General features: G+C 36.1%; 1 protein-coding gene across 3 annotated transcripts in view; it reads left to right on the top strand.

The window, feature by feature from the left end:
• Positions 1-15,000, top strand: part of LOC127855499 (dipeptidase 1-like) — an 87,624-nt gene that overhangs the window by 4,187 nt on the left and 68,437 nt on the right. Inside the window, exons 4-11 of one of the 3 annotated variants that reach the window (XR_008037571.1) lie at positions 242-392; positions 1,361-1,448; positions 2,040-2,216; positions 3,930-4,026; positions 4,760-4,835; positions 6,686-6,821; positions 8,366-8,463; positions 10,421-10,943. Coding sequence is in view for 1 of the 3 variants with exons in the window: in XM_052391142.1 (XP_052247102.1) it covers positions 242-392; positions 1,361-1,448; positions 2,040-2,216; positions 3,930-4,026; positions 4,760-4,835; positions 6,686-6,821; positions 8,366-8,463; positions 10,421-10,430 (833 nt within the window). In the remaining 2 variants the exon portion in view is untranslated. Of the gene's footprint in view, positions 1-241; positions 393-1,360; positions 1,449-2,039; positions 2,217-3,929; positions 4,027-4,759; positions 4,836-6,685; positions 6,822-8,365; positions 8,464-10,420; positions 11,786-15,000 lie in introns of those variants that run through there. The other 2 variants (XR_008037572.1, XM_052391142.1) reach the window with 2 other exon arrangements.

The raw sequence follows: 15,000 nt of genomic DNA, 5'->3' as shown, positions 1-15,000 counted from the left end.
CAATATTGGATCTGTTTTTAAAACTGGTCGGATTCCAAGTTTAGTGCGTCTGTAGGGCGGCCGTTCTACAGACATTATTTTGGCATCAGTTTTTCTTTATTATTTTTTTTTTTTACTTTATCGCTTAGTCTTGATGCATTCAAAGAAGGTTGCGTTGCCAGTATAATGGGTCTTGAATGTCGCACTCTACAAACAGTAGTAAAGCATCATTTGACGATAGTGTTGCTATTGTATGTGACAGGTATTATAGATGCGTTCAAGGCTGGTCGGGTGGCCAGTCTAGTCGGTCTTGAAGGAGGCCACTCTATAGACAGTAGTCTGGGCACCCTGAGAATGTTTTACAATTTGGGAGTGCGCTACATGACAATCACGCACAGCTGCAACACCCCATGGTAGGTACATCACCGTAACACGATTTATGACATTTGCACACAGCTGGTAGGTACACCAGTATTATATAAAACAGGACAGTTACAAACAGCTGCAACATCCCATGGTAGGTACACAACCATGATATAATACACGACAGTAACACATAGCTGCAACGCGCCGTGGTAGGTACACCGCCATGGTATTAAACTTATTAGCGCCACCAAGTAGTTTTGGTAGATGTACACATCCATGAAATAGTATTATTAAATCCACCAATGGGGTTGCGTTTCTTGTGTGAATTTGCTGAGTGTTTGTTTTTGTTGTTTCGTTGTTGGTAAGTTAACGAAAATCTTAAAGCTCCCGTCATAAACTTTTACAGCGGGTTCATTAACGTAATACTTTTCAAAATCAGATATTGCATTTACATATGCATTTTCTTCGTCGTTTTCCCCATAATAATTTGATCTAAGTGGCCCAACTATTTTCATGTGAATTTTCCAAACCATCGTACTGCTCAATGTGCTCAAACAATTTGAAGTATTCAAAACATGAAAACGTTATGGGAATAAGTGAACTTTGCCCGGAACTATTCAAATGTATATTTTGAGATCAACGTAGCGGAGCATTGTTCGAAACATGTCAATACTTTGATCGTTGGTTGAAATAACCGTAGCAAAGCTCAATCGGAACCAGTCACAAATATGTAATAATGTAGGGCTTTGCTCGGGGCTAGTCAAATATGTGTGACAATCAATTGATGGAAAAAACGTAGCAATGCTACGCTGTGAACCAGTCAAACATATCCACGGATGGTGAATCAAGCATATCGGATAATGATTTTTGCCGTTTATATGTTAATACAGTACTTCAAACATACCTCTACAGAGCTAACGAAGGTTGTAAAAAAATCGTAGCTAAAGGTCTACTCATAACCATTCAAATGTCATTGCTCAGGTTGCATATAACTCTTGCAATTTGTATTTCAAAGGGCAGACAACTGGAAGATGGACAACGAATCCACGTATAACGAAACAGTAGATGGACCGAAACTGGGCGGACTTACTGAATTCGGAGAGGTGCGTATAAATGCATGTGCAAACGTTTACATGTAATTTTATTCAACCAGTGTATAGATTCAGTTCGAGTGACCTTGGTAGTAACACTCAGATCTGCGTTCATTTTAAGATTGGACACGCTTGCCATAAATTGAGTCGGGTCAAGTCAGCTTGTCAGTAACACTCACCGCTGTGCACAATCATGCGTTTGGCTAGTCACTCACTGCCTAATATACTCTACAAGTCGGTAAATTATTAAGTGAAGTGCTCGTTCAATAGTTCGGTACATAACTCTGCCAAGATTGCCAGAGTTTTTCAGTCAGTCCGTCAATCAAACTTTCCACTCGGTCAGTCAAACAGGGAGTAAAATCGCAGTAATCAATCAACTATACAATCAAACAATCCAACCATCAGTCCACCCGTATATGTCTCTTCCAGATCCATTCGTATATGTCTCTTCCAGATCCACCCGTATATGTCTCTTCAGATCCACCCGTATATGTCTCTTCCGGATCCACCCGTATATGCCTCTTCCAGATTCAACCGTATATGTCTCTTCCAGATCCACCCGTACATGTCTCTTACAGATCCACCCGTGCATGTCTTTTACAGAAAGTCATTCTGGAGATGAACCGTCTCGGGATGCTCATCGATCTGTCGCACGTTGCCAACGCAACCATGGAGGACGCACTGCGAGTATCCAAGGCTCCCGTCATATTTAGCCACTCGTCGGCGTTCAGCGTCTGTAACCACTTCCGAAACGTTCAAGACTCCGTGCTACACCTCTTGGTAAAGTTCGTTGCATTTTCCTCGGCTGGTTGTGGCGTGCGAGTTTGAATATTCTAAACATATTTAGTCGATCGCGCGAAAATCAAACATAGGAGCCTCGTTTTGGGAAAACTTGGCTTTATTCACGTGCGTATAGTGTCATCCCAGATTAGCCTGTGTAGTCCGCACAGACTAGTCAGGGACGAACCTTCCCTCTTTTATGTTTTTTTCGTTAAAAGAAAGTCTCTTCCTAAGCAAAATTGAGTTTAGGCGGCAAGTGTCGTCACCGATTAGCCTGTGCTGTCTGCACCTGATAATCTGGTACGACATTTTACGCAAATGCATTAAGCCCAGTTTTAATAGACCGCTGCTAATTCTATGATGAGAGCGACAGCATTCTAAAGATGTGATTGTAATAAGATTCGCTTTTCTTTGATATAATCTCAATACAATTTGCTTATTATCAAATACAGTTCGTGATTTCAAATGGTTTTTGATTTTGGATATTTTCAGTTATCACTAAGCAATAAAATAGCATCTATCGATGAGCAAAAGAATATTGGAGATGTTGTGTTCTTTTGTTTGGCAACCTTTTTAAATTTTATCAAATTTAGAAAATGGAACTGGCGAGTAAAGTTTGGCATTTGATGTTATAGAGAGATCAAATTTTCTGTATGTAAATTGCATTTGGTAATTAAAAACGACAACGTTGCGGTACTAAGGTCCACTATTAATCGCCGTGGCGTAGTGGATATGGTGTCCGTCCAGTGATCAGGAGGTCAAAGGTTCGAATCCAGACAGTGGGAGCGTTCTTAAAGATCGCCCCCAAAGAAGCCAGGTACAAGGTCTAGTCCAAGGAAACGGACTCGATAGCGTTTAAAATAAGCGTTATGCTTTCGATGCAATCGATCTAAAATAAATAGGTTTAAACTAAACTTACAATTATTCGTCTGTATAAAATGACATTTGGAAAATCGTGATTTGCGTGCAGGAGAGAACAGTTTGCAACTAGAAATTGCGCGGCCGCGGCCGACGCGTATCCCCACGCCACAGCTTTTGACCCAGTGGTCAAATCAAAATTCCAAATAGTGCACTGTCGCACATATGCTCATAGCTACCATGTGTTTAAGTTTCAAGGTTCTAGTGCTTATAGTGTAGGAGAAGATAGTGGCCAGAACGGACGGACGGACAGACGGCGGAGATAACCACATAATCCCCCCGCTCCAATTCGGAGCGTGTGGATAACAATGATTCGTTTTAATGTAAAAATGGAAGCAAACGAAACTTTTAATAGCGTGTCAATAATATATGATCGATCATTTACCTGTCTATATATGTGTTTCAACTTAAATTAACGTTCCAATCGCAAATATAAACTTGAAGAACTACCATGCTGTCGCATTTATTAATTTTAAGTATAGACACGGCCTCACATATTTACTTGATCAATAAACAAACGGTCTCACATATTTACTTGATCAATAAACAAACGGTCTCAAATATTTACTTGCAAAAAAACATGCAATCGCGCATATTAACGTTATAGAATAAACATTCAGTCGCGCATACTCATTTGAAGGATTAACAAGTTTGTAACCGCTTAAATGTTGTTTTCTTTCTCTTTTTGTTATGACAAACTTTTGAATGCATTCTGTCCCTTAATCATCTTTAGTATAAGCTTTATTTGGGAAGTACTGACCATAATGTAATGCCCCTTTGATAATTTCTTTACAGAAGGAAAATGGCGGTGTTGTCATGGTCAACTTTTATGACAAATACGTCACGTGTCCTCCAATGAGAACCAGCGCATCAAAGCTAAAGCATGTAGCAGGTGAGATTCTCAAAGCTAAGTCATGTGACAGGTGCGATTCTTAACACTAAGTCACGTTTCAAGTGATATTCTCTACGCTAAAGCATGTGGCAGGTGAGATTATCAAAGTTAAAACATGTGGCAGGTGAGATTCTCAAAGCTAAGTCGTGTGACAAAACAGATTAAATGTAGTAAACTGTATTAATCTTGGGCTTTTTCTACGAATCAAATTGTGTATGTATAATATTAATTGTACAATTTAATAGGTCGAATTAAGCACAAGATTACTCTTCAGTTTTATATATATTGTAAATATACGTTTAAAAAATAAAATATCCTACAGATTGACAGCAAATTTAAATAATTTGAAACATCACGAATAAAACGCTATCATTGGTCATATAGAACGGTTTTTTTCATGACGTTATCCCGGAATGAGCTAGCTTTTGTAAAAACCGCTCATCTACTGATAAAATTAAAGCTTATTAATTAACAACCCTTCAAAAATTACCCACCTTTCTTTTTGACCAGCATTGTTAGTTCCAAGGGATTTGTCCTCAGCCCATTTCAATTGGAATAGCATGTATTTATGTGAAGGGAATTTTAGGACATGCGTTTTAGCAGGCTGTGTTGATTTTTTTTATATCGTTCTTGACATCTATTATTTCAAATTATTTTATCAAAAACTCGATGTGCGTAGATTGCGTGGGCACAGGGTCGGACTACGATCTTAATATCTTTATATCTATTTCAGACCACATCGACTATATCAAGAACTTGATAGGCGTAGATTACGTGGGAATAGGGGCGGACTACGACGGGGTGCCGAGGTAAGTGAATGTTAAATTATCGCTAAATGGTTGGTCTTTAGTCATGTCAAATCAATATCCGATCTTAAGTAATATCCGAACTTGAGTAATGTCCTATCTTAATAAATAACCGATGTTGAGTAATGCCCGATCTTAAGTAATGCATTGTGTTAAAAAATTTCGATCTTAAGTAATGTCTAATCTTGAGTAATGTTCTATTTTGGGTAATGTCCGATCTTGAGAAGTATCCTATCTTGAGGAATGTCCGATATTGAGTAATGTCCGATTGCAAATAATGTTCTATCGTCTGTAATGTTATATAATGAGCTGTATTAAATCTTGAATAAATATCCGATATTGAGTTATGTTCTATCTTGAGCAATGGCCCATCCTAAGTAATGTCCGTTCATGAGTTATAACCGATCTTGAGTTATGTCCTATCGTAAGCTATGTGCGATCTTGAGTATGTCCCATCGTGAGTAATTTGCGGCTTTTAGTAATGTATTGAGAGCGCATAATTTGTAACTAAATTTCAAAATACGACACGCTTCCACGCTTCTTATAGCACGATAATATAATGTTATTAATTAGTTGAATTCATATTGGCTTTGTTATTTAGCTAAAGACAGCCGTATTGGCCTGAGGCCGCAGGCCGAAGGACTATACGGCTGTCTGAAGCTCAATAACAAAGCCAATATGAATTTAACTAATTAATGACAATTTTATTAATTAACTCTATAATATTATTCAGCTAGAAAAGCTTGAATTTAACTTTCGAATTACAGGTTTTTGTTAATAAATGAAGTTTTGAAAAATAGCAAAATTTCTGTGTATACAACTTTTTCCCAGTTTATTTTCCCATGCAAAATGCTTTGAAAATGTTATGCACACCAAAATACCTTTAAAGAGATATCTTGTTAATTTAAAACGAAAATTTAATATTGTTACAAGAGGAAACAAATGTTCCATGCATTTAATTTCAGAAGAATAGTTATTATTTCATTAATACTGTAATATAAAGGCGATATTACTGATAAAGCATAGGAACGATAGCATATGAACTTAGTTTATGACGAAAGATGCTTTCAAGAAATTACATGATGCAGGAACACAATTTGACAGATCGCAAAATTATGCAAAATAAATTTACCTGAATAACATTCCATCCACACCGGATTATTTTTAATACAACTCAGAAAGACAATACGGATTGAAAACTTACTTATCGCCATTTGGAATTGCATTTGTAATATGTAAATCCTCCATGATTTCGCATTAGTTTTGCTGTCGGCGCTAATCGTAGCTTGAAACGTTCAAGTTGTTATTTATGTACATATGCTCAAATATTGAACCTTACTGTTGTGGTTGCACTGCACTATTGTTATTGTCGAAAAAGGCAGCTCAATATATATTAGGGGCTGAGTGCTTTAAGTAAACTGCAATATTATATTTTTAAAAATTTAAACTTGTGCACCAAAACTAAGCATAGTACTTCAAAATGGCGTCCAAAATTGTCGAAATTTTAGATTCTCACATAAGGCCGAGTTTTTCCTGGTTTCTGATTGGCTGAATCTCGTATTGGCCGACCTTTTTCCGTATTGGCCGTGTTTTTCCATATTGGCCGCCTTTTTCTCGTATAAGGCGAATTTCGAGCTTTATTGGCGAGGCTCAACTTGTATGGGGCGAACAAATTGAACACATTCTCGTCTTATATTATAAAGTTAATTAATAATATTACATATTATTATGCCTAGTTTCTATTCGTATTGCACAGTTATTGAATACCGATTTAGATTTGCGAGTTCATTATTTCGTTATTTAAATTAATTATTAGCATATCGCATTAAATCGATTTTTTATCGATCGTACAGCTTGCCCGAGGGTTTAGAGGACGTTTCGACGTATCCCGCCTTGTTCGCAGAGCTGGTGGCGCGTCGCTGGAGTGACCTAGACCTTCAGAAACTTGCAGGGAGAAATCTCATACGGGTGTTTAGGAAAGCGGAAAAAGTAGGTAACTGGGTATTTTTAATAGTTTGTCAAGGCTACATTCCACTAAATCAAGTTGAATCCCTCCGTGGTCGAAAGTAGTACATATTTCTCAAGATGTCATTTTCTCTTCTAGTTTTAAAGCCAATTAGAGATCGCACCCATTCTTTTGCGGTTATGTGTGTCTGAAACCTTTTTATATTGAGCATCAACTAGAACTGACTGGTTTGTTCTATAGTTGTCACGTGCTATGTCGGTATCGTGGAATATTTTTTCATATGTCGGTCGTATGTTTTGTCTCGCGGTATTAAACGTGATGAGGTATCGTATGTGTTTCGTCCTATGCAATATCAAGTTGTGAAGCATAGGCCATGTCGATTGATATACCAGTATCACGGGGTATATCCAACGCAGAGTTGTCTTCCTTGCTCTCACATAAATCTCTGCCATGACAAGAGAATCCTACCAGATTTGGTTGACCGTTATGTTATTGGTTTAAGTATTATAGGATGAAAAGAAGTCTCATTTTATTTTATATTTTGAAAAAAGTGTATAAGTTTTTGTTCAGAATAAAAAATAAATAACCTAAATTTAAAAAAAAGTAAAAATAGCAACGGTAAAATTATTGTACCACGTGGTTGGACTATCATCACATGGTTGGTAATGAAGGCAGGGATTTGATCCAGCTATGCTGATTCCAGTCAAATCTCTGTGCGGAGGTTGGCATTAAACGTGATGTGGTATCTTATGTCTATATGCAATATCAAGTTGTGAAGTATGATGAAGCAAAGGCCATGTCGATTAATATACAAGTATCACGAGGTATATCATGCGAGCTCTGTTTTGTTATATTATGCTGATTGTCATTTAGAATGTTTTGTTTCATCCCATTCAGTATACATGCGCAATTTAATGTTATATATCATGCTAAGTATACCAAATGGAATACCACATTCATTGGCATGTGATAATTCTTGAGGTTTTAAAAACACTCTAGCATGTGATATGTCACGTGGTACATCATCAGTAGCCGATAAATCATGCGGTACTTCATTTGTTGTGTTATGTGATTTGTAAAAAAAATATCTTATTATTACGTCAATGACTCATTTCGGTGCCACGACGTTATTATGTCACAACAGTTTGCAGTGTATCCTTTTAAATGATGGCAACAATAAAGTAGCAGCATAAACTCAAACCGATGGTGTCTTAAACTGATAATGTATTGGTGTCTGGTATCTTTTCTATCCATTCGTGATCATAGGTTATAAATACTATAAAAAATACGACATTAAATACGAAGAAATTAAATATAGTTAAAGATATATGGTATGTGTTTACTCGGGAATGTAAATTAATCGACCGAAACCTATTATAATATAAGTAGGTTAGAAAAATAAAATATATTCATATAAAGTCTGGTTCGTTATCTCTTCGGTTGCGAAATGAAATATCCTATATACCTCGGGAATGAAACTTTCGCGACCAAAACCAAAAAATATTATATGAATAATTATAAAACCATCAAACATATACTAATGAAATCTCGTTCGATATCTCTTTAGGTGCGAGATGAGATGTCCTATATGCCTCCATTCGAAGACATGCTGTCAGAAGATGAAAACAGCCACAACAAGCCGTGCCGGACCGATCTTAGTATCTGGTATTAGGTTACGCATGAGCAAATAATATCCTTTTTGATCTAAAATTTCACCATGACCGAGCGTATAGCCAATATATCACTTTGCATGACTTGAAAGGTGGTTTCATAAGCTTACACAAAAACTGCATTGGAAAAAAATCTATACGTTGTAACTCAAAATAATTCCTTAGAACAAAAGCACCGGTTTTGACACACACCGGCACGGCCATCTTGAATGCAAACACCATGCCCTACTATTGAGGCTGGCAACCATAAACATACAAAGAAATGCACAAATCAGGCCTTTTGCCCTGTGACTAACACATGTACCTTGAAACTAGTGTTTTATCCATGCCGTTTTAGCGTGGCGCGGCGCCACGCCGCTTTTTTGAAGCGCCTCGCTGCCCCTTTCAAAGCAAATCAGCGCCACGCTGCCCTTTTCAAAGGCCGCCGTCCTGTTTTCCGCCGTGCGCGACCTTATTGATAACATCTTAATTGCCTCTTAACCAAGCTTCTAAGCCGACTATTATCAGCGAAGATTTGCGCGGTTGTGAATACGTCATGCGTGAATAACCATGTGTCAATATCAATCGATAATTTCAGTGGCTTTGTAAGTTGTAACACTAATCGGTCCGGATACAATCGTGCACAGTTACTTAGGAGACTTGATGAAAACCTCGATGTTATTCACGTGGAAATTGTGCATTTCATGCATAATTCAGTTATATCAAAACATTTATTTTTACGCGTAATTAAATTTAAAAAAAACACCAGTTGTATCTGTAAAATATTGATTTGATTTCAATTTAATGCAAAACAGTTTTAAGTTAATAAAAATTAATTTACAGGGCTTGCACTAAGCGGCGTACGGCCGTATATTACGCCCGATAATTGTTTCCATACGCCGATTACAAAACCCCATGACGTCCACTGTACTTCCTGAAAATTGGCCGTACGCCGAAAATAGCAACCCGTGACATATCAAAGCTTTCGATTCAAATAACGCTCCGCCTCCTATCCAATACAATTGTCGCAGGCTCACAGTAGATGTGTGTTGATGAATTGTAGCAGACGACAATCTTAACACGTTTGCTGTTCACGGTTAGGCAGACCGCGCTGAATTGGAGCACGTGCTTGTTTATTGTCACGATGTTTTGATTACAATAACGTGTGAATGTCGGCAAAGAAGTTGATACCCCGTCTTGGACCCTGTTTGGCCAAAAGTTGTTAATTGTTGTAACAGTAGTAGGCCTGCACCATTGGTTCAATTAAGAACATTATGACCCGTTTGTAACTTGTCAAAATATGTTAATTGGCAAACACAGATATGAATTTTACAAAAATATTGAACTTGTTCCACTTATCATTCGTGTTTAGAATGTCGCAACGTACGCTTTCCGATTTTGGCATTCCACTTTCGACGAAACGTAAATTAGAAATTGATGCAAATTGCTTTGTAAGCAAAACCAGTTTATATCGAAGACCAATTAACGTGTATTGAATTAATTGACAATGAACAAAAGACAGTACGGCGCCGTTCCTAGTTACACTTTTTGCGAAATAAAATGTACACAATACAACACGTGGTCATGAAAACAATGTCATTACGCAGAACTTTCTGACTATTCAACACAGTGTTAGTGTTTGTGAATCTCCATTTAAGATGCATATAATGGACTTGTTTGTGCAATGTGTGTAACGTTTTAAATATAAATAATTGTTTAAGAGGGTAACTCATTTAACAGTATTCTAAGACTTCTTTGAAAAGCTATAGTTTGTATAAGATATATATCCTATGGTGTTTAATCTTGTTTAAAAATGCATTTAAAATGATAAGTTTTGGTATCAGTTTCAGAAACTGATACCAAAACTTATCATTTTAAATGCATTTTTAAAATCGTATGCACCTGGACTTGCATCATATGCCCTTAGTAGCAAACTGACTGCATGTAACCCCCCAAATTCCACTTCCTTTTAGGGGTATGTAACCTATTAAGAAGAGGCGATCATCGGTGGAGACGGGTAGAGTGCAAACTGGGCAAAGGTCGAGGCGGACTCAACTTTACGGCCCGAATATGAAAACACGGTTTCCGGAACATGTTAGAGCGTTGAATTAATATCCTGTTGGCTGAACTTTGAATGACACCATTGTTTATAAATGATATGTTTCACATATGTTTTTTCACTCTGTAATAAATGTTGTATTGTTTTACGCAGACTACACAATAACGGTTTTATGTTGTTTATGTTGAAGTAACACCATACAGTCAACTCGCCAAAAGGGGGTCTCACCAATAGGGAGTCACTATCGTGTATTTCATGAAAAAAGTATAATCAAATCAAAAACAATTGTTGCATAATGTGTCCTTTGGATAAATGTACAATTTTACAAATGTGTGAAAAGATGCTCCAACTGTTGATCTGACAGGGGAGATAATTCTGTAAACAGTGATCCTTTATTGGAGATAGTGAATGCTTTTGTGTACATCATTTTATTATAGGTAATGTTTATTTTTTTTCCAACGAAACCTTTTTTAATCTGAAATATTGTTAAATGACAGCGTTATAAACGGTTTATTTATAGTTTTTGTGATCATATGATATGTTTTCATTGTCGTACTTTCATTGGTCATTTTTGCAAAACAGTGTACTGCGGCAGAATAATAATACAGAAAAATGATATAATAGCATTTATTTTTACATCTTTGTCATATATACACAAAAGCCAAAAGGACACAATTTTAATGGAAATATTTAACGTTTTTTGGCATGTGATTCTCTATTGGCAAGTTGATTTATTTTGTCAAAAACCAACCAGATGGAAACCGCCCATCACCCTAGAAACCACCCGTTTGACTGGTAAAAGATTTTTTTGCAATTAACACCATAATTATTTCTATCACTGTTACGTTATAAAAAGCGGCTATAATGAGATCGTCATACCTATATAATTATGAATAAATAACTTGGAAACATACCAAAATAGGCAAAGTCGAGTTACTTCAGTTATAAAACGATAAATTATCACACCACAATGTATATTATAATGACTCTAAAGGCAATTATCATACCACCATGTATATAATAATGACTCTAAAGGCAATTTCATCTTTAAAATCATCAGCCTCAATCTTTATTTATTTTATCAAGGGAGGTAACTCATACAGAAATCGATACTGATAATGTCAAAAAGCGGGTCTATTAAAGAGGTATTACGAACATATCATAAGATTTAAAAAAAAACGAAATAGCACTCTTTTTCAAAACATTACTATTGAGACTTCTTGAGAACGTTAAGGATTATTTTTAACAGTTAAATACAATGTTGTTTTTTATACAGCTAATAACATGAAACAATGTCTTAAATTCCAATAAGTTATTTGCTGTAGTCATTTATATCCTTAACAAAGACAATCGCCAGTGCTTGACGTCAAATAAGATATAATCGGCTTTGCGTTACAGTGTGTTGCGTTCTGAGAAAACGGAGCTTCATGTATGTGCGTAAAGTGTCATCCAAGATTAGCCTGTGCAGTCCACACAGGCTAATCAGGGACGACACTTTCCGCTTGTATGGTATTTTTCGTTTAAAGGAAGTCGGTTCTTCACGAAAATCCAGTTAAGGCGGAAAAGTGTCGTCACTGATACGCCTTTGCGGACTGCACATGCTAATCTGGGATGACACTGCACGCACATGCATTAAGCCCCGTTTACTCAGACCGCGACTCCACGGACCTTATAGGGCATCGTTCTCAATAATCTTTCAGCACCACAGGAACGGGCGAAAATTAAGAAACGCACTAGAGCGGGTACGACAACTTAAATAAGGCTAAAGTTAATATCGAAATGAAAAAAGTACCCCTATTACTAGTGTGTATAAGGCATAATCATTTTGTATGAGGTAATGGAATAATATTGGATATAATTCGTAGCGGAATGCTGACTGAATATCAGAAACGGTTAAGAATGTGAGAAATATCGAGCAGAAAAACACAATACTACAGTTGCTGAAATGCCCGAAATAGCCAGTACCGGTATGTGGCATTCACGCAAGCACAAAGTACATTCAAACGTTCTGAACATGAAAGAACGTTGCGACCGATATGTGGCTGGTTTGCTCAGTGATGATAAAAAGGCGAAACGGGTATCAGCGTTCACTCATTATTGTCTTCTGCGTCAAAATGCTCCGCAACAAAACATGTGTGTAATAAATTATGGTCTATTTTACCATATTTTGCAATGTACTAATCAGAAATTGCACCTAGAAAGTACTTAAAAAGAACAATATGTTAGTGCTCTGCCCAGTATATTCCCTTTATGCTACATCCTCAGGCTCTTGGCTTAAGTAGTAATTACATATTAATGAAATGTGTATTTTGACCAAATAAAACACATGTTTTACAGTTCTTAGGAGAGCAATATCTTTATAACATCATGGCAGTTTAACATAAAATGTTTGGTTAGTGTTTCAGCATATTTTTTCTTTCGATATATGTATGTTTATTAATTGTGAACCATTAATATTAAAGTACCTTAACGCGTTTGATCAAAGGTTGGCTCACTTTTCCCTAATAAAATTGGAAGGAGAAGTCACTTCTCCCTAAAATTTTGGGCTAGGATGATCCCTGTGTAGGTTTGTGTGTGCAATACATAATTTTTTGGTTGTCATTTTGAAGACTGTGTTTCTATATATCAAGTAAATAAGATATATTAATATTATAATATGTATTATTATTATTATAATCATGTTAGCGTGTATGTTAATACATTTTAAAAGCACATAACAAGTCCACGAAAGTCGTTGATGATTGACGATATCTGATGAATGTTCTATATAGTGTACCGGCAGTAGCGTCCTAAAAACTGGTCTACATAAGAACATGTTTCTGTTGCATCCGTATACCATATCGCCACCATGTCGCCACCATATCGCCAACATATCGCCATCGCATGATAACAAGTGTTACATGCACCCATGTTAAGTAGTTTCAATGGCATACATACTATCCCGTCAGAGTTCATAAACAAAACATGACATTAAAATACTTAGATTGAAAGACATTATACCAATTTAATCAAATATATACGTGTATGGTCGATTGTTCAATTCGTTACATAATATTTCCTTACTTACGTGTGAGTATATGTTAAGATCATTTTGCTTATTGCGATATAACAACATAAAATTGCACTTATTGGATCATTGTATTAATTCGGATGGTTTCTTTAAAGAATGCAAGCACGTTTAAATTGGACAACGAGTGTAAAAGAGACCTGCAAAGGATTCTCGACTTTTAATTGAATCTTAATACAAAGTCAAAACGGGTGAATGTCGTTTATTGAGCTGACTGTTTATATGTTGTACATGTATACATGCGCCGATAATGACCGGGCTAAAAGACCTATAGAATATATAATGTATTCTAAAGGTCTTTGCCGGGCTGAAACAAAGTTCAAGTATCACGTGGTAGGCGTATGATAACGGTTTTTGCATCAAATAGTTATTATGTATCTGCGTAGCTATCTAGTTTGTCATCTATGCATGTTAACGTATAATTATTTATGTGCATGTTATTATTTAAAATAAGATTACATTTATCACACATTAACATTCATATAACAAAATAAAAAACATGAAAAATCGCCATCCGCAAGTCAACAATTTAAAAGTTTTCAACGAATGTGTCCATATTGCTATTTTGTATGCCAAGTTTAAACACTGTTGAACCCATTAATCGAAACAAATCGGCATCGGTGTAAAAACGCCCAAATATATAATCAAGATGCTAGACAGATCTTATCCTAAATATCATGACTATGATATTCGATTACTGATTTATTTATGAAAAACATATATAAAAACTCATAACCATTCAGTGTTGACGTCCTTTCATTTATATAATAAACACTTAGTAGGACATATAAGGTTTCCACTCGCCAACGATTCAACCTAAAGTCATAACAATCATTCAATTAGTATGCCCATCGTTTTGTGCCAAAAAAAATGGCTACGCTTTACGTCAACTCAAATAATAATGTCAACCGTCCGATAAGAAACCTCAAATCGACAAGTTTAAAGTCGTTTCATATATCACGCAAGGATCACATGATCAACCTCATTGTACTTAGACTTAAGTTGTTTACATTTTTCTTACAAGAAAGGATCCCTTTTTTTCAGTGTTTCTAGTTTGTTATATTTAATAATACTCTAATTTTATCTTCTACAGTAGTGTAGGTTCTAGCGGGTGTCAATGGATTTGTTTACAAAAAAAGAAAATAAGGACTTACAACGCCCAAGAAAAAAGTGGTTTATAAAGTGAAACGTGGTTATTTACTCTTTTTGAAAGATCTCATAAGAACTGGTTCATGTATCACTGAAGTATATGTTGTTTTAGTTCTGCACAATGTTCCAAACTTAATATAGAATGCTAAAATTAGGAATTATTATATTTTACATTACTCCACCCACTTCTGACCATTTCAGAAAGTGACATGTCTTTTATATTAATTTTCAATATTTATAATGTCGATTGTACCACAATGAAAATTGAGTTTTGCTAT

The sequence above is a fragment of the Dreissena polymorpha genome, chromosome 13, assembly GCF_020536995.1.
Source record: "Dreissena polymorpha isolate Duluth1 chromosome 13, UMN_Dpol_1.0, whole genome shotgun sequence".
NCBI classification, from domain to species: Eukaryota; Metazoa; Mollusca; class Bivalvia; order Myida; family Dreissenidae; genus Dreissena; species Dreissena polymorpha.
Note: the sequence above shows the minus strand (reverse complement) of the source record. Positions and strands in the feature narration are given on the sequence as shown.